The sequence below is a fragment of the Papaver somniferum genome, chromosome 6, assembly GCF_003573695.1.
Source record: "Papaver somniferum cultivar HN1 chromosome 6, ASM357369v1, whole genome shotgun sequence".
Classification (NCBI taxonomy): domain Eukaryota; kingdom Viridiplantae; phylum Streptophyta; class Magnoliopsida; order Ranunculales; family Papaveraceae; genus Papaver; species Papaver somniferum.
This window is the reverse complement of record NC_039363.1, coordinates 95,047,888-95,073,885: the sequence shown is the minus strand read 5'-3', so window position 1 is coordinate 95,073,885 and position 25,998 is coordinate 95,047,888. Positions and strand designations below refer to the sequence as shown.

At 37.1% G+C, this 25,998-nt stretch overlaps 2 protein-coding genes across 2 annotated transcripts; one reads left to right on the top strand and one right to left on the bottom strand.

The window, feature by feature from the left end:
- The first annotated feature begins 20,588 nt into the window (after window positions 1-20,588).
- On the top strand, window positions 20,589-21,152 carry LOC113291131 (NAC domain-containing protein 72-like). Its single transcript, XM_026540699.1, has one exon. It carries the CDS (start codon window positions 20,589-20,591, stop codon window positions 21,150-21,152), a length of 564 nt encoding a protein of 187 aa, XP_026396484.1.
- A 2,429-nt stretch (window positions 21,153-23,581) lies between these two features.
- LOC113288467 (40S ribosomal protein S11-like) lies at window positions 23,582-25,722 on the bottom strand. The gene is made up of 6 exons (XM_026537508.1): window positions 25,571-25,722; window positions 25,301-25,341; window positions 25,107-25,207; window positions 24,205-24,349; window positions 24,018-24,107; window positions 23,582-23,925 (listed from the first exon to the last, which is right to left on the bottom strand). Exons 1-6 carry the CDS (start codon window positions 25,580-25,582, stop codon window positions 23,832-23,834), a joined length of 483 nt encoding a protein of 160 aa, XP_026393293.1. The 5' UTR covers window positions 25,583-25,722; the 3' UTR covers window positions 23,582-23,831.
- Window positions 25,723-25,998: the final 276 nt, after the last annotated feature.

The following is a 25,998-nucleotide window of genomic DNA, read 5'->3' as shown; positions in this document are numbered from 1 at the left end:
ACACAAAATTTCGAGAAATAGATAAGCGAGATAAACTCGGCTCGAAATAGCAAATGTGTATAATCAAAGTCTATATAACAAAACGACTTTTGTCTCAAGATAGGAGATAGAGTAGATATACTTTTGAGTGATAGATAAGTTCAAGTCTCCACATACCTTTTAGTTGATGAAGTTTCACCAGTTCCTTGAGTAGTTATTCGTCTTTGTATCTTGATCTCCATGGAGTCTTGAGCTCAACTACACTTTCTATCCTAGTCCGATACTTATCTGTAAGTAGACTAGAAATCAAGACTTATAATTTTGATCACTAACATTGACAAACATGCTTGAGATAGAAACGCATGCGAGTTCGACCGAGAAGTGCTCTAACTATCTCCCCCTTTGTCAATTTTAGTGACAAAACTATCAATACATATGGAATAAAAAAAATAGATAAATAAACTTTTATAGCTTCTCTTCCATATGCCTGATCTTCTTGGTTCTTCAAAATTACTCGAAATCTTCGTCACTTCCAAGTACTCCAATGATCCCAAAGGTTGTAAGTTTAGCATCATCGTTGTTGAAAATCCGTAGCCATAACAATGAGAAAACAAGAATTCTCAATCATTGTTATACAATTTCATAGTATTATTACACAACATCAAAGTTCAATTGTATCACAACTTCGAAAACAATACTATGGTGATATGTATCACTCCCTCTTAGTCAATACTCCATATCACATGGAAACCACTTCCCCTTACATAATGATCCGAAAACCATATGTATTTGTAGTGTGAATTACACATTAATTCTCTCCATTTTTGTTAATAAAATTGGCAAAGGTCCGAAAACTGGTGGGATCCTAATGAAATTTTCATAGAGACATTTCATGACCAAAAGAAAGCACATATCAACTTTTTAGATGCAATCATATAGCCGAATCTAAATGCTTTCATCAAGGAGTTTATAAAGATACAAGATAACCCCTATAATATTCCACAGCCGCACTCCCCACAAAGATTTGACAATTAAGCGCAAGTTCAATTAAGAACTCTACTCCATAAAATGTCATTCCCGAAAAAACAACAAGAGAGACCTTACTTTCACAAGAAAAGAAGGATTTCTTTGGACATAACAAATCACATACGAATATGAATTTGAATCCAAAAATACTCAATTAAATTAGCCACAAGAGAACCCATGATTAATTCAATCGGAAATGCTCAAAATAAGAGAACTTACGGAGCCGCACAGTATATACATAAAAATATGGATCAGGGAAGATCAATACTGCGGAATAGGCAAGGATTCATTATATTTTCCATCATTATTTGCACAATGACATATAATAGACATAATCCTTGTAAACAAAAGTTTTATCCTTTCTTCCATCAAAACAATGACATAAAAGGCTTTAACTTTTGTAATGTCAAAAATTCATTTTATCTTCTATCAATACATTCATACCGACATAATAGAGATAACTTTTGAGAAAGTACGGGACAGTCACAGGTTCATGGACGTAAACAACATATCCCATAACAAATTGCAATATATAAAACCAATAAAGGTTAATACTGCAAAAACAATCTCTGCCCTTTGAAGGTAAAATCAATCTTTTTCGCACGGATTTACACCAAGACTGGTTACCAAAGGCGTATAAAAATATTTTCTTAACAAAGAATAGCATACAAAGTCATTAAAGACCATGCATCATAGTTCACATAAGATGATTGTGAACATTCAAGAATCCCATAACAATGCGTACTACTGCATATTCTTGAACTTCCTTCTTTGTGATTCACCAACATCATTCTTGTAAAATCTACAAATGAGCTTATAAGATAATTACTCCAAGAATCCAAGTGCCCAAGTCCAACAGAAGTAGAACAAGTGCGACAAAACAGAGCAAATTACTCAAAAACAAGATACGGGACAATGACCAACCTCAACTTATTCAAATTTAGGGTTTCTCATCACCATTTTAAATATAATTCAAAGAGGAAAAGAATTCAAAAAGAATGAGGTCATTCCGAGTTTGGACGAAGAAGTTACGGCCAATTGTTTTTACCGAATATCGACGTCAAGTATGCATACGGGTTTGCAAACGAATTTTCGTATCCTGGAGCAGTATGCAAATGGGTATGCATACTTAAACCACTGGATTTTTATTTTAAATGATGTTATGCATACTTGGTATGTGTACCATGTAGTCCAAAGATCCCGAACTATTATTTTCGAACCTAAAAATTTAAGAACCTCAAACACAGATCAAGTTAGGTAGAAATGAACGATAAGAAAGGTACGTGAATCGTTATAAGTTCTCTAAGAAAATAAAAACACAAATCTTTCTCAAGTTTATAGACATACCTTTTTAGAAGAGTCCAGTTGAATTCTACAGCCTTACCGAACATAATCTGTGTGCCCAATTTTCGTGCTTCCCTCACCGTATACATAACAGGGCATTCCTTGGTGAGGATGCACTTACAACAACTCAAGTTGTGTTGAGGTGAACAATGTCTTGCTCACCACAAGTTACTTTTGGATTATCATGAAAGAGATCTCTTTTAGAACCTTTGACATCCAAGTCCGTCTTTCCAAAGAACTCTTTAAGTTCCAACATCATGGATACTGCCTTCTCCATAGTCATGGAATTTTCTAGGAGATCATTCCTTTTCACACTCAAAGCATCACTGACTTTCTTTGGAACCCACTTATGAGTGCATTTAGAAACAACCGAAACCTTCTTCCCGTTACGCTCTTCGCGATTTATCGAAAGAAAATTGGATTGACCATTCTTTTGCAAGTTAGTTTTTCTCCAATTGGGAGAATCATACCTTGTCTTCGTATTTACGAAGTTATCCTTTTGATAACCATTACGATTGTGAAAGGGCTTCGTATGACGTGTATAGGCAAATCTAGGTTTATCACAACGATGATTCCTTTGCCTAAAGGTTGGACAGTTACAACCTGTAACGTTAAGAGGATTAGCTTAACGTGTGATCTTGGTTTCACAACTTCTTGTGACGCCCAAACAAGAAAATCATGAAGTTTCTCATTCCTTATACGAAAACGAAATCTCCTTTCCAAGTGACCTTTGTTTCCGTAATAGTGGCAAACATAAGGAATGTTCTTACCTCTATCCGTGTGTGCTGGCTTTGGAGGTTGATATACATTGCTCTTTCGAACTTTAACTGCCGGTGAAGGTATTTCACTTTTTCCAACAGTGGAAACCTTTTGTTGAGAAGAATCACTAGCCTTGACAAATTTTACCTCTTTGTTAATACTTGGAGCATCTATTCCCTTATAGCCCAATCCTCGTGTATCACGATGATTTTTAATTTCTCCTAGCATAGTGGTTAATTTGCTTGTACTAGTATTGAACCTTTTCAAGTCATCTTCCACCATCTTGATTTTATCAATTGCAACAGCTAAATCAGCCTCAAGGCGTTTTTCTCGAGCGAGATAAGCGCTTTCTCTTTCATCAAAACTTGTTTGTTGAGCGTCAATCCTTATTTCAGATTCTGCAAGTTTCTCTTCCAATAAATAATACTTTTGATAAATATTATCACATTCAAGTGACTTCATACGTAGGATTTCCTCAGAATCCTTGAGGATCAATTTGTTTGAACGATTCGAAACAAAAACACCTGCGTAACATCTTCTCAATTTCTTGTTTGTGCGGCAGAGATTAGTCAGAAAAGGTGTGACATGAGAAGTTGTCATCTTCTTCTTTTCCAACGAATTCAAAAGCTTAACATACTCCGAGACTTCCTCATCAACATCTCTATCATTATCTGAGTCACCTTCATCAGAAAGTTCATCCAACTGTTCTTCTAAGAGTGTTTCCCAGTTATCAACAGTTTAGATATTAACTTAGATGTGATAGTTCTCTCAGGAGAATCCAAGTTTTTCAAATCATCTGGTAATTTCTGAACTAGTACGTTATCAGAGATAGACTCGTCCACATAGTCAGATTACTACAAACACAGACTTATGAGGTCTTTAATGTGTTTGACTTCTCTGATACCAATTGAAAAAGCGGGGGTCTAACAACCACACCCAATATTTCGCTTAGCAATCTGTATGGACAAACTCCAATATACTTTTAAGAGAATCAACTAGACAGTCAGACTCAATTCTAATGAAAGTATATCAAAGAGTTATATCTCACTTTCTCGATTCAATACTTATTCAAGCAAATAGAAATCTGCGAGTCTAATTGAATACAAGAGAAATCACTTGAACGGTACCAAAGACCAATGTTCAAGGATCAATCAATTTGAATCAACAACTTAAGGTTGGATTTCCCAATTGATCGATTCAACGCACAACCTGTGATATTTAAATTATATAACCAAATATAATGCGGAAAATAAATAACACAGACACCAGAAGTTTTGTTAACGAGGAAATCGCAAATACAGAAAAACCCCGGGACCTAGTCCAGATTGAACACACACTGTATTAAGGTGTTACAAACACTAGCCTACTACAAACTAACTTCAGTCTGGACTGTAGTTGAACCCCAATCAATCTCACACTGATCCAAGGTACAGTTGCGCTCTTTACGTCTCTGATCTCAGCAGGATACTACGCACTTGATTCCCTTAGCTGATCTCACCCACAACTAAAAGTTGTTACGACCCAAAGTCGAAGACTTTAATAAAAAAACCTGTATCACACAGAAAAGTCTATGGTAATAGATAAATCTTTCTCCCAAGGAAATACCTACAAGTTTTTGTTTCGTCTTTTGATAAATCAAGGTGAACAAGAACCAATTGATATCCTGGACTTATATTCCCGAAGAACAACCTAGAATTATCAATCACCTCACAATAATCTTAATCTACTAGCGAAACAAGATATTGTGGAATCACAAACGATGAGACAAAGGTGTTTGTGACTACTTTTATATCTTGCCTATCGGAGAAATTAATCTCAAGCCAATCTTACAATTGTACTCAAATAAGATAGAAACAACAAGATCATATCACGCAACTACAGAGAAAATAGTTGGGTCTGGCTTCACAATCCCAATGAAGTCTTCAAGTTGTTAACCTAAGGTTAAAGGAGAATCGACTCTAGATAATACAACTAGTATCACACAGAAGGTGTGGGGATTAGGTTTCCCAGTTGCTAGAGTTCTCCTCTATATAGTCTTTCAAATCAGGGTTTGCAATCAATGTTATCTTAGTAACAATGCATTAAATATTCATCGTTGGATGAAAACCTGATTAGATTCGAGATAATATCTTTCAACTGTTAGATCGAACTTAGCTTGTTACACACAAATGAAATGCACGTTTATTTAGGTTTGTGTAACCGTACCCAAACATGTATATTTAGTTGTTTCAACAGTAGTTAACCAAATGGTTAGCCGTATGAGCACTTTCATATCAACCATATTCATCTTAACCATAACTAGTTCAAATGACTCAAGAGAACTAGTTAGAGAGTCCTCGTTCAGTTTCTACAGGTATTTAAAATCTCATTCTCTTTAACTATCAACATGATTATAAATATTTAAGATTGTAGCCATAAACTTGGGAAAATCAGTTGGTTCTCAGTAGTCAAGAGCGTACTTGTACATATTTTGTTTGACATGTATTAATCATTGTAGTACCATTCTTAGAGACAATAAAACCTAGAGTGTAATGTATTGATGCCAAAATGAAGTGTCTGACAGGGACTGTAAGACAGAAGTCACCTTAGAACAACTTCTAAACTTACTATCTCTAAAAATCGAGAAACTTTTGTTCTCCTGTAGGTTACATTCACCAAAAAACATAATGTTTTTTAACTAATTACAAAGAAACTTATGGAGTAGTAACGGCTCATAATAGATAGTTGTTCTCTATGAATATATGTTTTGTAATCAGTTGGGTCTCCATTTTTTTTGACATATGAAGTCTCAGACTCTCAGTAGTCAAGAGCGTACTTGTACATATTTTGTTTGACATGTATTAATCATTGTAATACCATGCTTAGAGACAATAAATTTATCAATTTATCTTGGAAAGATGTTGTTTGATCTTGTTCCGGCCTCTTCTCGAAATACCGCGTAAAATTCAGTTGGCTTAGTCAACTGTTTTGAGTAGCTTGTTGTGTTGCTTCCGAGTTAATAGGATCTGTATATGAAGTTTCTATTCTTACTTAGATAACAATTAGAACTGTTTCTATAGGTATTTTTTGAAGCCACTGTTGGGTTTTCTGGTTCTACGTATGTTACTTTGCATACATTTTTGGAGGAAATTTGTGATGTACGTGGAGAGTTAAATGAATGACAAAAAGCTCATTATGATCCTCACTTAAGCCATATGGGTGAGAAGATGTTACTTAAATACAACAAGTATTGGGGTGAGTATAAAAACATAAATCCTTTATTGTTTATTGCGGTGCTTCTTGATCCAAGAGAAAAAGAACGTGGACTGCAAGTAATACTAGAAGACTTGATTATGCATGATATTCCTTGGATGAAACAAAGATTGGTAAAAAAAATTGGTTAGATAAAGTGAAAGAGGATTTTAATGAGTTATTTACAGCTTATAAGGCAGAATATACAGGTGTAGGAAGTGTGTTAGCCTCATCAGAGTCCGTAGGTGTTACTGGTGGTAGTCCTAGTCAAGATAGTTCGAGTTCTAGTTATACGTTACATAAAAAGAGAAGATATAAGGCCCATAGAGAAGATCGTAAAACCCAGTTGTCTATAATGGAGGATGTTGACAAATCAGAGGTGGAAAGATACTTATCGGAGCAGATTTACTCACCAACAAAAGACAGCAAAGAAGGTTCAAAGTTTGATATATTGACTTGGTGGAAAAGCAATGATGCAAGGTTTGATATTCTGTCACTTATAGCAAGAGACGTACTTGCCATTCACGTCTCTTCAGTTGCAAGTGAATCCGCTTTCAGTACTGGAAAGCGAATACTTGGTCATTTTCGAAGTTCTTTAAGACCCCGAACTGTGGAAGCATTGATTCTCCTACAAAACTGGTTGAGGGCACCAATTGATATGGATCCATCCATATTTGGAGCTGAAGAGAAGGAGGAGGATGTCTTAGAGTCAGGTATGGAACTTGCTGCTATTGAATTTTACATGGATCCTTCTAACTCATTATACATTATACTTCTGCTACCTACTCAGTGCATTGAGATTTTTATGTTGATTGGCTTTATCTGTTGTTTTGCAGATTTATTTGGTGATCTTAGTACTTATTTCATCATCGTAGATGATGATTGAAGAAGAATGTCGTATGCAGAGCTTTTGGTGATGATACTAATGCTTTTACAGGACCCTACCGTCAGTTTTTTATCCAACTCTTGTTCATATTATCGTTAATTCTCTGTTGGTTACTGTTGAAAATAGAATTGTTCTTTTGGTGCTCAGCTTGTGCCATGCAGAAGATATTTTTAAATTTTGATAGAGATATTAGGCTGGTTTTCAAGATGGTATTGTTATCTGCATTTGGTAGCTTTTGTTTTTCCCTGTCATTGTCATATCTATCCTAGTCTTTTATGTCTGCAGGGGAATCATATTATTAGTCATATCATTTTATTTGGCCTTTTTGTTTTCTTCTGTATCATCTTCTTTGTTTTCTAATCTATCCAGCTAATATTCACAAGTGTTTTCCAATTGGTTATAGTGTTGGAAGGAGGGTAGACTGGTCCAGCTCCCCTTCCCTGGGATCCATGAATGACTTCCCCATTGATGCCTGGTTTGACTGTCAGACCCCCCCCCCAAAAAAAAAGCGGTTATACCCGACCCGTTATTAAATGGGTAGGATAGGATCTTACCCGTTTAATGGCGGGTAGGTGGCGGGTAAAAAATTTCCTATACGCCAGTGAGCGGGTAGGGTGGCGAAATAGGCCATATCCTACCCACCCTACCCGTTGTGCAGTCCTAGCTTTGACAATTTTGATTGTTGGTAGATAACAAAAGAGTTCACAAATCACAATCACATCTGAGTATTTGAAGACAAAAACTTTAAACCAGTTGGATGGTAGTCTTGCCTCCGGGTAAGTTGCGTCTAGGCCAGCAGGCAGTCGGTGTGAAAATTTTAGCCGCATCTCTGGAGATAAGATCGTTACGCGGTTTATCTTCGCTCGACCCGGTACTTGTTACTGCAAGCTCTGGTTCTGGATGGTAGGTTCAAGAAAAACATCCAAATTCAACTCTCAAACCAATTCTTTTATCGCCTGGAAAAAAATATTCTCAGTACATATCAAGTGAAGTAGGTTGTAAGGACACTATCAGATTCGTCGTCATAAATAAAACAACAACAAGGGATTTGAGGATTCAAACAAAAAACAATTTCACCAACCTTTACCAATGAGCCACATCTAGGGCTGGCAATGGATAGCCGAAATTCGAAATCCGTTTCCGAAAATCCGACATCCTATAGGATTTAATCCGACATATCGGATATCGGAATCCGATAACTTATCGGATAATACCTCTTATCGGAATCGGAATCGGAATCGGATTGGGGTCATTCCGTTAGGTTAATATCCGACATCCGATAGCCTAGGGGTGTACTTGTAATTTCCTACCCCTAGGTATTATCTATCGACTGTCGGGAGAAGTGAGAAAGAGAAACTATAATCTATCTTTCCGTTTTTCTACGCCTAACACACGAAAAACCATAACCTAACCTGATATAGGCAAACCCATTTTACGGAAATCAAATCTGTCTTTGAAGAACCCATTTTATAGAAATCAAACCTATCTTTGAATAATCTGATTTCGCAAACCCTAGAGTGTATATTTTGAAACCCTAAGAAGAATCAAATATAAACCCTATAAAGCTAATTTTTCAATTTCTGAGAGGTAGAATGATATATTTTTCTTTTGATTTTTAATTTTTGAAAGCTAATTTTCCAATTTCTGACGTTTTGATTTTTTCGGTGACTTACAGTGGAAGAAGCTAATGAAGAATTGGGTATAGGTAGCAAAAGTTTTCGTTCTGGTGCGAGATACTAAATCCAGCAAGATATCAGATGTATGTTAATACCCTTTTCCCCTGATTCTTGTTTTGTTTGTTGATGTGGTTTTTAAATTCATGGATTGTTATTGATTAATCAGATCTGAATTTTGTTATCCATTGATCTGCTTTATGTGTGAATTATATATATCCGAAACCTTAGTTTCGTGAGTTTGTTGTTTCTTCTCTTTATTTTTGGAGGATTTTTGATGTTCTTAGATTTGCATTTCTCAGTTTTGATATAGGAATATATTTTGTATGAAGCAAATTGAATTTCGCAAACACCATTGGTCTGAAATTCTTGCATATGGATTTGGATGTCGAGATTTTAAACCAGAATCCATAAATTTTAGTTACTGAGTCCCTTTCAATTTATGCTCGCATGCGAAGTGATTGTTAATATTCCCATTTCTTAGAATTCGTCCTAGTCCTGCATATATCATTTTAAGCCTTCTTCACCCTTTTAACTTGGTTAATTATTTCAAGGAAGTGTTTTTAGTATTGCTGGCCTTTAAAGCTCCATTTTGTGTCGACTTCCGGTTTCCTCCCTGCGGCCTAACTATTTTGGGTTTGTGTCGGATGGATGAATTAAGGTCTGGTTTTTTTCTTCTGGTAAAATAGTTATCACCCAGTGGGTTATATTTGTTTTAGTGTCTCTGTTCTCTCATTCAGTATTACATTGGTTCTGTTTAGTTGACGATTTAAACTTTCCCAGTTTTTTTAGAACTTTGCTTTTTCTTTGGCCAATTTGGATGCAGCTTTTAGACATTACATTTTTAATTACAATTCCCCTTAGTCCCCTGTTGATGTCATCTTTGAGATCGACCTCCCCTTGGTCCTTTGATCTCAGCATTGAGGTTGGTTTTCGTGGCAGATCATTTTATTTCTGTGACCAGTTTCAACATTTTAGTTCAAGGATTATTATACTAGATAGAGAATATAATGTGGCGAAATTCATCTCACTAGTTACTGAGTTTGTGGGGAATGGTAAGGAAAGGTTTTTTTTGTTTAGGCCACTAGTTCTACTTTGAAAATTATAATTGGAATCTGCTAGGACCTTTTTAAGATATTAAAAGATTCAGCGCATACTAACGTAATAGCATTTCATATTTTAACTCATTAATCTTCTGTGTAATTATGAATGTAATGGATTTTTCTTATAATAACTAGTTGCAAATGTATCCACCATTAATGTACCAATAGCATACATCATAGCTATAAAACCAGTAAATGGGAAACCCCATGGGCCATGGATTTTTTTCAGACATGGTGATATTAAATTCTCAAAAGCATCTGCCAGAACATGTATAAACCCTGTTGCTAGTATAACTCCACCTGCAAATGCTTTTATCATAAAGAATATATTGTTTTCTGGTCTTAATGCTGATACTCTTTTACCAGAATTCGTATACAAACACCAATTCCACTTGCTACTAATATTGATGCTATTGTTGTTAATTTGTATTTCAGAGCTTCTCTTTTGTTTCGTTTTTCCCCATTTCCGTCACATGAACACTCCACAGAGACCAGTACTGGAACAACCAATAATATGAGAACCTAAATATACACTGCTTTGAATTCAGTTTTTGGTGTTACAATGTAGAAGATGTCTCTCATGTTTAAGACTATTTGTTTTTCTTTTCTAATTGATTGTTTGTGAATGCAGATATGGAAGTTTGTGTACAAGAAGACATGGTTTTTTCTTTTTTGTTGTTGTGTACTTTAGTTTGCAGACTGTTTGGTTGGGTGTTTGTAGTTTTTTTTTCATGTGTGATGTGACTGAGACACTGGAGTAGTGTTTGTGTGGGTTTCCTGTCTTTCAGTTAAGTTAAACACTTGAAAATTCCGTTAAATTTCAGCTTTTGCTTCTATCCAATAAAACTGGATATTAACGGATAAAAATCCGATATCCGATAGGTTAACCTTAACCTTATCGAATTGGATTTTTGATATCCGTCGGATGTTATCGGATATCCGATAACCCTTAACCTTAACCTTAACCTTATCGGTATGGCCAATATCCGGCGGATATTTATCCATTGCCAGCCCTAGCCACATCCAATTTAGTGCTATACCAAGAGTAACACCTATAAGCAGAAAAAGCGCAAACATGACGTTAGGAACCCTGATGCAGCCATCCCACTCAGAAAATTCTGCATTTATTTCAAGAACAAAAATACGAGCAATGCCAGATATGATTCAGTACGGATAACCAGTAAAAGAGAACCAAAAGAAATTGAGCCAAGAAAAAAAAAACTTACTTGCATAAATTCAGGGCACATCATGGAGAGATCTCCAAACTTCAAGAGACCCCTGCGCATCTGCAACAATTACAACAATTGAGCAGAGACCAATGAACCTCCCAAGCCCGCCACCTCCAGATGTTGCTAGGCCCAACTATGAAACAAACAGAAGAACGAGAAAGATATGAATTTAAAGCCAAAATGTTCCACGGATGAGCAAACAAAAAGATGAAACTGCTTAATGTATGATAATAACACAAGAGAGGAGGTGACTACTTATAACTATAATTGCTGCATTACTCAGAAAGACAAGTAGAAATCCTGAAATAATTCGTTTTCTTGTGTTCAGTGTTGCCTCATAGTATGTTAGTATAGCAGTAATTGTCAGTACAACAGGTTCATAAACAATTGGCAGCAGTCTAGCCGAATGGTAATCCTGCATTAACAATAAAAAACAATGTAAATTCAGTAGCTAGTTGTTCCATACCCCAAAAGCACATAGGCATCTTTGGGTTTCTTTGAAACAACACATTCAGTAAAAGCAAAAGGTATAATACACATACCGGGAACAAGTATTGATAGTAATCTTGTATTGTCACAATACTGTTCCAAGAAAGAAGGCACCCAACTCCTAGAAGCCAGCATATTATACTTGCCAGGATCCGTTCTCGTACCTCTGGTTTCGCCATTATGCCAGCATAATCAATTACACAATGCAACTCCATTTACATTGATAATAAAGTTTTACAAATTCTTATGAAGCTCAAATACATACCTGCAGCTGCTGCTGAAAGGGATGACTTTGGTAGAATTCAAAGATTCATGAAATAATTAAAAATAAAACATGAAGTGAAGCCCTTTTCGTTGAGAAGTTTAGGATTCTCCTGGAATGTTTCTTCCAACTTGTTATAGCAATCATCTTGATACTCTCTGAGCATTTTCAGAGCTGTGGCTTGGTCATCTGGGTTCACAGAAGCATACAGAAAAGGATCACGTATACAACTCTGCGCTGCATCAGGATAGAGTACTGGACGCATCTCCATCAGTCATCTGTCCTTGACGCAAATCCTTCATAAAAAGAATCACAAATTAGAAAAAATTCAGCGTGTGGTTCTGGATAAATGAAAATGTAGGCGTAGGCTGAAGAAAGATGGAATATGTAGGAAGTTAGGGCTCGGACATCAGATGAGACTAAAGCCAAATCTGCGTTTCAACCAATGTAGTTAATATTGGATATCGGTTTATTTAGGGATTTATCCCTTCCCGTCTTTGAAATGGTTTCAACCATTCAGATTCTTTTGTTAGCTGATAGCCCATATAGGGCTATTAGTCTGAGCATCCAATTCACAGCCGGTTGGTGTACTGCAGTCCATTCCTGATACTATTTAAACATAGTTCTTATAATCGTATCCTCAAATGTGGGACTATTGATTAAGCAATTATCACACCTTAATACAGTACTATCAAGTGATTCAGTCACAAGCGCACGAATCAGCTTTTGGAAGCCAAACGTCTCCTCATACGAACAGTGCCAACATAAGATTTTACCATCGCTATGTGTGTATATGTTAACGCCTTGGTTTAGCGGATTTGAACACTGGACTATAGGTGCATAAAATCAGATCTGATTGGTTCGTCTGATAAGTTTGGCACATCCAATTACACAATGCAACTCAATTTACATCGATAAAATTTTATTTTATAAATGCTTTTTTGAGTACAACTATCAAAATGAAACCAAAATAAACAAAAATAACAACTGAAAAGATTTTGTTCCTAGAGATTGAAATGCATCGTAATCACCACTGTGTGTTAATTTACCATTTGACTTCCGGGTGAAAAATCACTAGCCTTTGCCGATGAGCCACAAGAAACCGAGTGTCACGCCAAGAGTAATACCTATAAGAAGAAACAGTGCGAGCAAATTCCCCAATGCGTTTTGCTCTGGACCCTGTACATGGAGAGAACAATGAGCATCAGAAAATGATTGATACCTACAAAAATAAGATTTCAAGCTTGGGGAGCCTCTGTAAAGGCGCAGACTGTGAGATATCCATTACTTAAGCCTAACAAAGATGTCAGAAAAATCATCCTAATAGCATAGAATGGTTTGTACTGATAAGTGTGTAGTTTGTATGTGTGAGTGACTTGTGCTGAATGCACGTGTAAGTTAGAGATTGAGAGAATTGTCTGAGTATATAAACTCCCTGAGAAACTGTAACCAAATATCTTTCTTTTATCAATCAAATTGATTCAAACCGTCAGCAATGTAGACATCAGGATTACCTATGTTACTATGGTATCATCGAGGGGGAAGCTTAACAGCGTCGATCCTTGGCGATTCCTGCAATTTCATCACCATCACCATCATTAATCTCATCTTCTGCTGCTGCTGCTGATTTTGTTTCTGAAGAATCATGGAGTTCCTGGTATGAAGTTTGTTATTGGAGGTTTCGGTAGAAATTAGGGTTTCGTTTTGATACCTGCTACGTCTTCAAACAGAATTAAGCAGGATTCTTAGATCTGGAATTTGGTTTAAATCACTTGAGCTCTTGGAGATTTAGGTTTTCAACTGTGTTTTTCGTTGGAACTTGATTGTTCTACCTCAACTGTTTAAATCGAATCTATGCTGGTAATCTCTAATTATATCTTTTGATTACTTTAGATTTGATTTCTTGTATTCAATTTCTACATCACTGCCTCAACAAAATTCGATTTCATCTTCAAATTCTGTTTTCATCATAACTTGGTTGATTTTGACCTGGTTTTGTTATCAAGATCTGCTAATACTAATTCCTGAAACTAGTTGGTCTGAGCATGCCTATTTCTGCTACTATAGTTAGTTAGGAAGAAGCTTAATTTTGTTCCACTGGGTAGTGGAGAGAATTTCTCCTTAAATTCAGTAGGACATTGAGTTTGACAACCTCATTGTTTCTTGGTATGGTCCTCACTACGGTGTTGAAGAATCTTGTGTGTGTAATGATGGAACTGAGGATGTTGTTTCACGTATACAACTCTGCGCTGCAACAGGATACTTACTGGCCACCTCTCCATCAGTCATCTGTCCCTGACGCAAATCCTTGATAGCAATATGCACAGTAGATAAATGACCACTGCTTAGCCAGATACACATAAATCAGAAAGAAAAAACTAAATCAAAGAACTCCGAAGGTATAGCAACTGGATCAGTGTTTACTTGTTAGTTATAGATTTGTCTAAACATTTATACAAATTCTTAAGGGACACTGGACTCCGTCTATCTAATCAGATGAGACGACCTCCAGTTAGACATAAAATCCTAAATCCTGAACACAATAAAATTTGTGCATTTCTAATATGGAATAACTATAATCTGTCTAAGGAAAATAGAAAATGAAATTGAGAATTGTTCATTTTTCATACCTCTTCAGCGAAAGTAGGAAGCCTGCAGAAAGATTTACACATTAGAAAATGTCAAAGAGTTTAAAATTCAGGGTGTCGTTCTGGATTGGGGCTGCACAAGACCCGCCCACGATACCCAAACCCACCCGTACCCGCTAAGTCCGTGGGTTTTTAATCCATACCCGCCCGTTGTGGGTGCGGGGTTGGTTATGAGAAAAAAAAACCGCTGTCTGTGGGTGCGAGGTTGGTTTAAGCTAATACCCGCCCATACCCGCCCAAAAAACCCGCAGATTATATACCATTAGATAAAACTAATCCTAATCGTCCATTATGAAACCCTAATACTAGTAGATAGGATAACTGATAACCCTCATTCACTTTCTACACTCTTCTTTCTGTTTGGCCTCTCCTCTTCTTCCTCCTCAGTTCTTCTTCTTCACCTACGAACGACAATTACCAGAAATCTTCACCAGAAATCGACAACAACAACTTCGAATCTTCACCAGAAATCGACAACAATCGAAAAATCAACAGATTCAACACTTAATCTTCATCTGTGAACTTCCTAGATATGAATATTTTGGGGGTTTTGGTTTTTTTTCTCACTTAATCAAGGAGAATAGAAGTTACTCTAAATACTTGAATATAAAGCGGGTTTAAACCCGTTTAAACCCATACCCGCCCAACCCGTAGCGGGCGGGTAACAAAACCCGCCCGCTGTTTGTGGGTGCGTGGTTGGTTATGAAAAAAAAACCCGCAGTATGTGGGTGCGAGGTTGGTTTTAGCTTATACCCGCCCATACCGCCCATGTGCAGCCCTGAATCTGGATTATGAGTCTGAGCATTCAAACTACACATTTACCAGCGAGCGCACAAGCGTTTCAACCATTCAATTCTCTCTTTTTTGGCTGATAGCCCATATAGGACTATGAGTCTGAGCATCCAATTCACAGCCGATTGGGGTTCAGCTTTCCAATCTAATGCAATATATACATAGTTCTCATAATCGTATCCTCTGGTGTGGAACTATTAATTAAACCTTAATACTATCAAGTGATTCAAGTCACAAGCACATAACTCAGCTTGTGGAACCCAAACGTTTCCTCATACGAACAGTGCCAACATAGGATTTTACTACCAGATTAGGACACCGGACTATCGATGCATAAGGTCAGATTGGGTTGGTTCCTATAACAAGTTTGGCACATTCGATAATCGCAACTCCAAGGTTTTTCAAATGATCATTTGCAAGAAAATTTTTCTAGACAGTCCATCTTTGAGCAGTTTGATAATTTGGTGGAACATCAAGACAGTGATACATACATATACAAATGGTGGAACATAAGTAATGCACATTTTCTGGTTGTAATTTCAGTAAGAAGAGAGCAAACCAACATATTCCTGCAAGTTGATATTTCTGGTGTTTTTCATAGTGGATTTGCTGGTAGTAAAGAGAGTTCTCCCATGTCGTTTCAAGCATAAACAACTCCCTTAGCTGTAACAGTCTTTCTCCAAGCATGTTCAGTGCAAGTAACAGCATCACGAATCAAATTCCCAAGAAAGATGTTAAGAACACCACGAGTTTCTTCATAGATCAATCCACTGTCACTTCACCTCTTCTTGGTAATCTACGATTAGCTGGTTAAGCAATACCTTGATAATTATCTCTCAAAACTTTCCTGTCCTCTTCCTGACATTTTTCACTCTCAGAATTTCTCTGGCTGTCTTTCTTCTTATTCAAGCATGAGCAAGTGTTTCCATATATGGAAATCCCTGTACATAAACATCCGGACTAACATCATACATTTCCTTAAAACCCTTATTTTCAAGGTCAAAGGATATCACCTTGTCATTCAGTATCCATAATATCAACCTTGATGAATCTTCGCCTTCCTCAGTAAGCAGCACATCCAACCCAAAACGACGGAAAAAAAAAATCTCTATCTAGTAGAATGCTGGGGTATACAATTGTTAATGGACTAAGATCAACGTTATACTTGACATTCCATCCTGTATAATCCATACACATCTCCCAAATGTCAGCTCGGGGCATGTCATCTTTACGCATCTCCATAAGATGAATATGTCCCCTGCACTCCTTGAAGTACTCAATCTTCCTACTATAATCTCCCACGGGGTTACGGCTGTGTAGGCATCGCAATTGTGTTCATTAACTCGCAATCAATATCAAAATAATGAAGAGTTGCGGTCCACTGGTCAATCCAGTGCATTGAACCATTCCAATACACACCAGACAGCTCTAATCTACCGGGTGAAGAGAAAGGAAAGGGATCTCCTGCATCTCTCCAAGAGTCTGTCTTGGAAGAGTAGATTTCAATATGAAACATCCTTTCGCTGGTATCTGTATTGCAGACACCCACAACTTCGTAGTAACTTGATTTTGCAGGATCAAAAGCTATAGTGACACTCAGGATATAAGGGACACGAGCATTTCTGAGTGGAGGTGAAAGAAGGGTTTTGAAATGCTTCATGGACGGATTGTATACAACATAAGTGGTGTGATAATTAGATCCATCATAAACTTCATAAAGAACAAGACCATTGCAAGAATGCTCGAATTTAATACGCGACTAACGGTTAACCTCAATAGGGATATTGATGGGAAAACAATCAATACCGTTTCGTTCATCATGACCAAAGTTTTGAATTCTGATTCTGTTACAAATGCTTCATCCATCAATATTTTCTTCATAAATAGCGCAGGCACAGAAAGAAGACAACTCCGGAGATTATAGTTTCTTTTAAAGTAAGGATCAGATATTAGAGATAACCATTGTTTTGATACGGTTCTGAATACACACAGGGATTTGACCGGTAAATAATACATAATGTCTATTAAAATATCACCATTGTTGCCTATAATTGATGCTGCTGCTGATGCTGATGAACTTATGTTACTGGAAACTGAAAGCATCTTTGAATGAAAGAAAAGAAAAGAAAAGAAAAGGGGTTCTTCAATTATACCTTATATTGAAGCTCGAAGTTTACTCCAAAAACCCTAATTTATTTCAAACGGCATCTGCAATTCCGATCCAATTTCTTTGACAGTTATTACTCCCTTTATACTGTGTGACTTTGAAATCCAAAATCGACGGATTTCTTTCTTTCTTTTACTTTGTTTGTTTGATTTGTGAGAGACCAGGAAGGATTTGTGGTTACTGAGATAGAACATTTATGTCTCAGTACTAAGCAATATTTATGGTCCCGCCAGGTATCGAGTCTATGACCTCAAGCCTGAGGAGGAAAGAAAGTTTTTTAACTTCAATTTTAGTACCACATCCTCAACATACTAGAGTTGAGGTATAGTATTTAATCTTGAGCATTCGCCGACCTAGCATCGTCCCAAGCATACAGGATCTGTGGCTGTGGGTTCGAGTGGTTAGCCTGCGCCTGCAACGAAGGGGGGCTATCCATAGCGCGCTGGTGTTGACGTGTGCGTCTGCTTCTCCTTCCCTGATCACCACTTTTTTTTTTTTCCCTTTGTCCTGCCTCGGCTAGATTTTAAAAATATTACCTGCATAAACTCAGGCCACCTTCAAGAGACCCCTGGTGACTACTTACAACTATAATTGCTGCATTACTCAGAAAAACAAGTAGAAATCCTGAAATAATTCGTTTTCTTGTGTTCAGTGTATGCCAGTATAGCAGTAATTGTCGGTACAAGAGGTTCATAAACAATTGGGAGCACTCTAGCCGAATGGTAATCCTGCATCAACGAAAGAAAGCAATGTAAATTCAGTAGCTAGTTGTAAGAAAGAACACATTCAAGTAAAAGCAAAAGGTAGACACAGAGTTCCTCCTACCTTCAAGATAATCAAATTTGTAGAAAATCTCCTCATAAACTTCTAAACTGGAAAAAAATAATAATAAATAAATAAAGGAAAATCACTAATGATGGGATTATGCTGCACTGTTGATTTGGTTCATAGATTTTTTTCTTAACTATGAAGGACCAAAAGTTAAAGTCATCTTATTTCCTATATTCTCTAACGCATTTAGTTTCTCGTCCATCCCCCTTGGCTCTTTTAGTTGCAAGATCCCTTCACTTATTGATGTCTAACTTTTGATGCATTTCTCTCAACTGCTTCAAATCTATTGTAGTAGGAGGAGAATTCCAAAGACACGAGCTACATATGAGTTTTGGATGCATTTCTCAACTGCTCTATTTCTTCTTTTTGTTTTCTAGAATGTCAACATTTTTCATTCATATTTTGTTTTGTTTCCATTAGTCGGTAAGAATTAGGATGCTCACGAGTTCCGAGTAAAAGAACAATAAAACTTCAAGAGTGGTGAGGTAGATCATCATCAAGTATAAAAAGTAAAAACTAATCGACTGTGAATAGAGAGGGTCATAGTTTTGACATTTTTGATTGGTTGTTGGTAGCTGATAGCCCATGTAGGACTATGATGATGTTGCAGTCGCAAGCGACACAAAGTTCGTTCGGTAATACTTAGTCTAGTGCTGATAAATCAAAGAGCACTTAGATTTATAAGTACCTTTGGTGTTTCTTAACATAGTGAAGGAAGTTCCTCCAAACAATGACGGTTTTCATAATTTTTGCGCTGTGAAAAAGTGCCGGAAAGGATACAGTCCCTGATGGAAACACTACCGGTGAAGGAATGTATGTTCCTGAATGAAAATCATCTCCCAGATTGCAGAGTTTATATAAACTACAAGTTCAAAAGACTTGACAAACGAACAAATGATAGATATGGCAACCATCTGGTAAAGATTCCAAGAAATAGTTTCAATGTAATCTGGAATCAACTGTAAATTGGACTCTTCTGACCAGTTTTACGGTAATGCAATCCCTACGAAGCTGGTTTCCAGGTTTATGCCCAGTGGCGTTGGCCGAATCCCGTTATGTCATGCGCTATAAAGGTGAACTTGTCTTTCCTGTATCCCGGAATAAATCAGTTTCATTTACAAACCAATCCAATCTGACTTTATGCACCGACAGTCTGTGCCCAAAATCCGTTTTTCAAACATTGGTTGTGCATCCAAACTTGCAGCTTTACAGCTATGGCATTCCCTGATGAAAGTGGTTGGAGTTGACAGAAGGAAGAAGCCATAGCATTCGCTAATGAAAATGGCCCAATGCTCAAACTAGAGGTTCCTGATAGTATTAAGGTGTGATGAGGGCTTAATAATAGTCCCACATCCGGGGATACGATTGTGAGAACCATGTTTATATGGTATTAGGATTCAAAAATTGAACTCCAATCGGCTGTGAATTGGATGCTCAAAACTAATAGCCCTATATGGGCTATCAGCAAAAAAACCAAAAGTTGGAAATTTGGCAGTCTTGTCTTGCGATTGCAGCAGCATAGTCCTACTTGGGCTATCAGCTACCACAAAATTCTCAAACTCAATGCTATGAGCCTCTCCATTCACAGTTGATTGGTTTTGCTTCTTTTTTTTCTTTTTTCCCCCTGCACCTAGATCAGATTGAAGCTAAGGAATTTGGTTTGTTACTGGTTATACTCATGATATTGAAGCTATGGGTTTGAGGGTCAGAAAAACAATATATTTTGTGTAATTGATGAATGGTGTATATTGCGAGAGATCTAGGTATGGATGAAGCTATGCAACTCAGCCAAGTCACTTACGGTACACAATATATTTTGTGTAATTTTGTTAGGGTTGGGCTCATTACACTGGGGGCGCCACCAGTTGACCCTACATCTATTTCCTATCAGAACAAGGATAATACCGGCGATGACTTTACACGAGGTCAGCATTGACCAAAAAAAAAAATCTTAAAAGGGAAAGTTCGCAATTTTCCTCCCAGGTCAAAGAACAATCCAATTTCATGTCAGTATTGGAAAACTGTAACTAAGAAAGTCAGCCGGTGTTACTACTATATAAGCAGGGTCATACCTCTACCTCTATATGCTATTCAACACAGCAAAGCTAGACAAAGAGCAGCAAAGAGATCTTGCTTCTTGTGTTCTCTAGCAAAACAAAGTAGATATAGATGGCAAGCAGCAACAGCATCATGCAAGACATGGTCGTGATTCGGCGTCCAGAAAGTGTTCCTCTAGGTTTCCAGTTTAAACCTGCGGACGAAGATTTGGTGTTAGAATACTTGAAGAAAAAGATTGAAAATCCAGGAGGGTTTCACGTTGAGTTTATGCCTGATGCCATTATCTACGACTGTCATCCCGAACATCTTTTATATACGTATGGATTTTCAGAAGGAAACAAAGATGCATATTTGTTTTCTCGAATAGAGAAGAAATTTGGACATGGGGATAGAGCTAACCGGGTAGTAAAAGATGGTTCTGGACTCTGGAATAAGTCGACATCAAAGAAACCTGTCAAGGGAGTCGACGGTAGGGTTATCGGTCATAAGAGTGGCCTTGTTTTCTTCACTGGTCAGAAGAAAAGTAAGGATGGGAAAACAAACTGGCTTATGGAAGAATATGAAATATCTGAAGAAGAAGCTGGATGCAGCGGCATGAAGCCGTATCCGTATGAGTTGGCATTATGTCATATCTATGAGAATGTCCAAGACAAGAATCAAGAAAAAGGTGACTGAGGGAAAGCTGGTGTTGAAGCTGCTATAAAGAAATAGCAGTACTACGCAGCAAGATAAACTTTAGTGTCTAGTTAGACGTCTCGTCTGCTATTTGCTTTTCTTAACTTTAAGTTTTGTTCATAATTTTAGGGACTTGTTTTGGAGATAGTAGTCAGGATGTCCTCTTTTGTAGTGTGTTATATTTTTTCTCTCAAGAGTAATCTACTAATACGTTTGATTTGGATTTGATTTAATCAAGTTTGCTATGTGCTTCCGTATCCCACCAGACAGTAACACTTTCTTTGGTTAGAATTTTGATATTACTTTTTAAGACGCTGAACCCTGAATAACTTAAGATGTTCTTCAGTGATTCAAGAGAGTTATGAATTCTGGACATTAATCATTTTTGTCGCATGAGCTATGATCTCTGGCTGTTGACTCTATTTTTAATAGATTTTACTAATAAATGAAATCTGAGACAGAGCAACTAAGCTTAACGTGGGATTAGACAATAGGACATTCATAATTATTTTCAGATACTAATATTCAATGAGCTAGCTTGGTATGGATGACTCTTGGATTCAAGGATGGTAATCGGATGATGCAAAAGTAACTGTGATTCAGATGTAATGGTCATTCCAAGAATAACGAGATGACTTTGCTTCGGATTTGATAGTCCGTGTCCAAATCCGTTTTCCAAACATTGGATGTGCATCCGAACTTACAGCTTCATGGCTATGGCATTCCCTGATGAAAGTGGTTGGAGTTGACAGAAGGAAAAGCTATAGCATTCTCTGATGAATCACAATGAAAATAGCTCAAACTGGGGGTTTGCGTTATGATGTGTTGTGTGTACAAAACGTACAGCGTGAGGGGATTAAGATGAGTTGTGTTTGGTCTGATAAGCGCTCAAAAATAGTCCCACATTGGATGATACGATTATCAAAAATATGTGTATATGGTGCTAGGTTTGGAAAGTTGAACGCCAATCGGCCGTGAATCGGCTATCAGCTACCAACAAAACAAACTTTCAAAACTATGAGCCTCTCCATTCGGATTGAAGCCAAGGAACTTAGCTAGTGCATCCCAGATTTCCCAGTAGTCAAGATGTCCTCCTATTTTTTAATGTACTATGTCTTTCTCTGGGCATATTGCCATAACACTTGTTTTTCCTAGAGTAATCTACAAATAAAATTCTGTTTCGATTTGATTTAATCGATTTTAGTATGTGCTTTCTTTCAAGTATTGCTAGATCACCGGGAACCATGACAATTCCTACTACACTAGATAGCATTCACACTTCCTTTGGTTGGAATTTTGATATTATTTCTTTTCAGTTATGCTGTCTGAATCACCTTGTTGTTCTTCAGTGGTCTCGATCCAAGAAGGTACAGTATCATACTGTCTACTAATTTTGCAACTAACTCGAAATAAAAACTCAGCATCACATGCAAAATTGCAGGGACATCAGATTCTAAAAATAAAACAGATCAAGGAAACTACATCGGTAATTAAGAAACCGTCTGTCAGCACATTCTATAGGTTATCTTGAACCACTAAAATTTTATTGAATCTGGTCATCGAGAAACCACTTTCTATCTTTCATACATTACATAGACACAAAAGCCGTCTTTTAACCACCACCTGCAGAACCAGCTGGGATGACCTTTAAGGACATTGAACCTCCAGTCTGTGTTTCGAGTGGCTTTTCTCAAAATTATGCACAAAGCTCGGACGACCTTTAAGGACAGCGGCCTGATCAATAACCACAAATGATCCAATAAAATGAATAATGAAGATTATATGCACCTATACTCACAATAAGGCTACCGATTCTCATCAAAATTTTACCTGGTTACCTTCCTTGAGGTGGACACTAGGGCATGTATGTTTCAATTGGTTTTTCTCATATCCAGAGAGAAGTATACAGGTAAAACAGCTTGGATAATTACCCTCGCGCGGAAGAACTATAGAATGAAGATCACTTAGTAAGAAATGTTTAGTTAATTGACCTACCTTTAATATTTCTTAGCATATTAAGGTCTAGGTCTTCCTAACAATGATCGCTTTCAGCATTTGCGCAGAATACGGCCTCTGATAGAAATATTGCTGAGACATTTCTTGTCGATGCATGTTCCTGAATAAAAAACACCATCCAAAAGACTAACAAATAAATACAGCAGCCTTCTGGTTTAACAAGAAATAGTTTCTAATTTCCAATCAATGAATTCCTGGTATGCTGATTTCCAGCGTTTTCAATTCCTGGTTTCCAGGGTTTAACATACAAAACACCAGGGGCAACCAACTTGGAGGTAGCTTGATCCCAGTTAGGAACAGCACAAAACATGTTCATTACATGTTTTAATAATTAACTAATAAGCTGAAGTCCCATTCACAACAAAGTAAGGGCCATTAATCTATGTTCAAACATGGAAAAGATGGAAAAGCAATGAATGCAGAAGAGGAGCAAAATAAAATCATATCAAGTTCATCGTAGTCAAATGCCAAAACAGGACACCTATCTACCTTGTCTAGTAATTATCTTGCTTCTAAATCAAAACAAAAATTCCAGCAACAGATTCAATAAAACGCAAGGAAACTACAATATTTGGAAACTGTTGTTCACTCATTCTATAACATCTTAAACATTAAAGCTTCATCGAATCCAGTTGACTGGGAAGACTACTGAGAACCAATTCCTTACATAGCGACGAAAGCCTTCTTTCCACCACCACCTGAAGAACCAGCTGGGATGACTTTAAGAACATTGAACCTCACTGTCTTTGACAATGGCCTGAAACATTAAAGTAAAGACTCCATTATAATGAATACAGAAAACAGCATCCGAACTGTTTAAAAATGAGCAACCCTGATTAAAAAAACTACCTGCATTGACCAACAGTAACATGGTCACCTTCCTTCACACGGAAACATGGGGAAATGTGAGCTGGAATGTTAGAGTGCCTCTTTTCATATCTGAAAAAAAAGAATTCAATCATCTAGGATTATTACTCGGTTTCATGAAGATGTTCACATCAAAAGGACAAAGCAAGAAAATGGAACTCAAACCCACCTTTGATATTTTTTCACATAGTGAAGGTAATTTCTCCTAACAATGATGGTTCTCACCATCTTTGCACTGTGACAAGTACCAGCCAGGATACGTCCCCTGATAGAAACGTTGCCAGTGAAGGGGCATTTCTTGTCAATGTATGTTCCTGATAGAATAACACCAGAAAATTCAAATATTGTTTGAAACAAATTCAGGACTTTAAAAACCTCTGGCGAAGCATTCCAAAATATAGTTGTTACTTCCATATAAATGCAACTTAGAACCAACTGTCTAAAGAGGAGTAGATCAAACTTCTTACTAGCTCAAATATGAGAGATTCAAACCCAAGTCGAGAAGCAAACTAAGGGTTGAGTAACGCACATGTATCACATAGGAAATTAGCAATGAGAACAGGCATGAACTCATACGCCAATTGCAAAAATAGTAGAGAGATTGTGCTGTGGTTATCATGACTAGAGAAGCAAACTCACAACTACATACAGATATTATACCTAGAATCTATACAGACATTCTTAAAACTTTATAACAAAATGTAAAATGAAAGAGACTCTGGATTGCTAAACAACTAGTTCAAAGGACCCATGGAGTTGTATATCTTAATTTAGCAACATTTCTAGGGAATTTTATCTCTGAGATTCTTACCAATGAACTACCTCTTCACTTCATTCAGCAATGCAAGCCCAACATTACCCAACAAGAATACGCTATTATTCAATCAAAACCAAAAATGCTCTCTAACTAAGACAGAGGAAGAGACATACAAAGGTGCATACTGCCAAATTTAAGATTTCTAAGGATTATTTCAGACAAAGTATTGCACACAAACAAGATAATGCTGACCTTCAGCATAAATAACAAAAATAAATAATAAAAAATCCATTTACTCAAGGCTCAGAACAAACCTTCAATAGCTTCTCGGGGAGTCTTGAATCCCAAACCAACATTCTTGTAGTATCGGTTTCCTCCCTTTCCAGGACGCTTTCCCTTACCAGATACTTTGGAGCTACATAAACCAAATCACAGATTCAGTATTCTACACAAAAGAACCAAATCTGAAAACATCACTAAAAATGAAATTATTAGTTCTTCTTCTCACCATTGGAACACCTTAAGTTGCTTCAAATAAGCCTTCTCCGTCTGTATACATCAAACAAAACACAAACCCAGTCAAAATCAACAGTCAATAAAGAAGATCTACAACCTTAGACAAAAAATAAACACTTTGAAAAGCCCTAAATCAAAATCTAGTATACACAGATTAGGGTTTTAGAAATCCAAAACAAAATCAAAACGAAATGGGAAAGAAAATTCAGGATAGAGTGGATTTGGAGATGAAGGTGGTGAGTTTTAGCGGCGGAGGCAGTACCTGTTCAGCCATGGTTGAGTTTTCTTCTTCAGAGGCGAGTGGGAGGAAGAGAGACGAGAGAGTTTAGGTTTTATGTGTGCTTCTACTCGCTTAAAGAGAAAACCCTAATTCTAGAATTTTTATACCCACAAAAGGGTACGAGAGCCTTACGGTGTGAGGCGATGTATTTTATGCTAGGGTACGGTGAAACCTGGAGTTATTTTAATTGATCCCGGCCGTTCGTAAATATTTGTTTTGGTACGTGTATGGACAAATTTTAGAACCATCGAGATATCAGTATTTAGTGCTCATTTGCTCAGGGGTCATTATGGGCCACTAGATGGAAAATGAGTTATTGGGCGAGTCGAGTAAGGCTCGGCATTGGGTTAAGATATCCAATTTTGGAATAAAATTGCGATGGGCTCGAGCTTTTGCATCGGGCTACCAAG

Coding starts and splice junctions, on each gene's coding strand:
- LOC113291131 (XM_026540699.1), top strand. CDS start 20,589: ATGGCAAGCAGCAACAGCATCATGCAAGACATGGTCGTGATTCGGCGT.
- LOC113288467 (XM_026537508.1), bottom strand. Junction 24,108..24,204: donor TATGTGAAAAAATATCAAAG/GTGGGTTTGAGT, acceptor CTTTTTTTTCAG/ATATGAAAAGAGGCACTCTA. Junction 23,926..24,017: donor GTTACTGTTGGTCAATGCAG/GTAGTTTTTTTA, acceptor TTAATGTTTCAG/GCCATTGTCAAAGACAGTGA.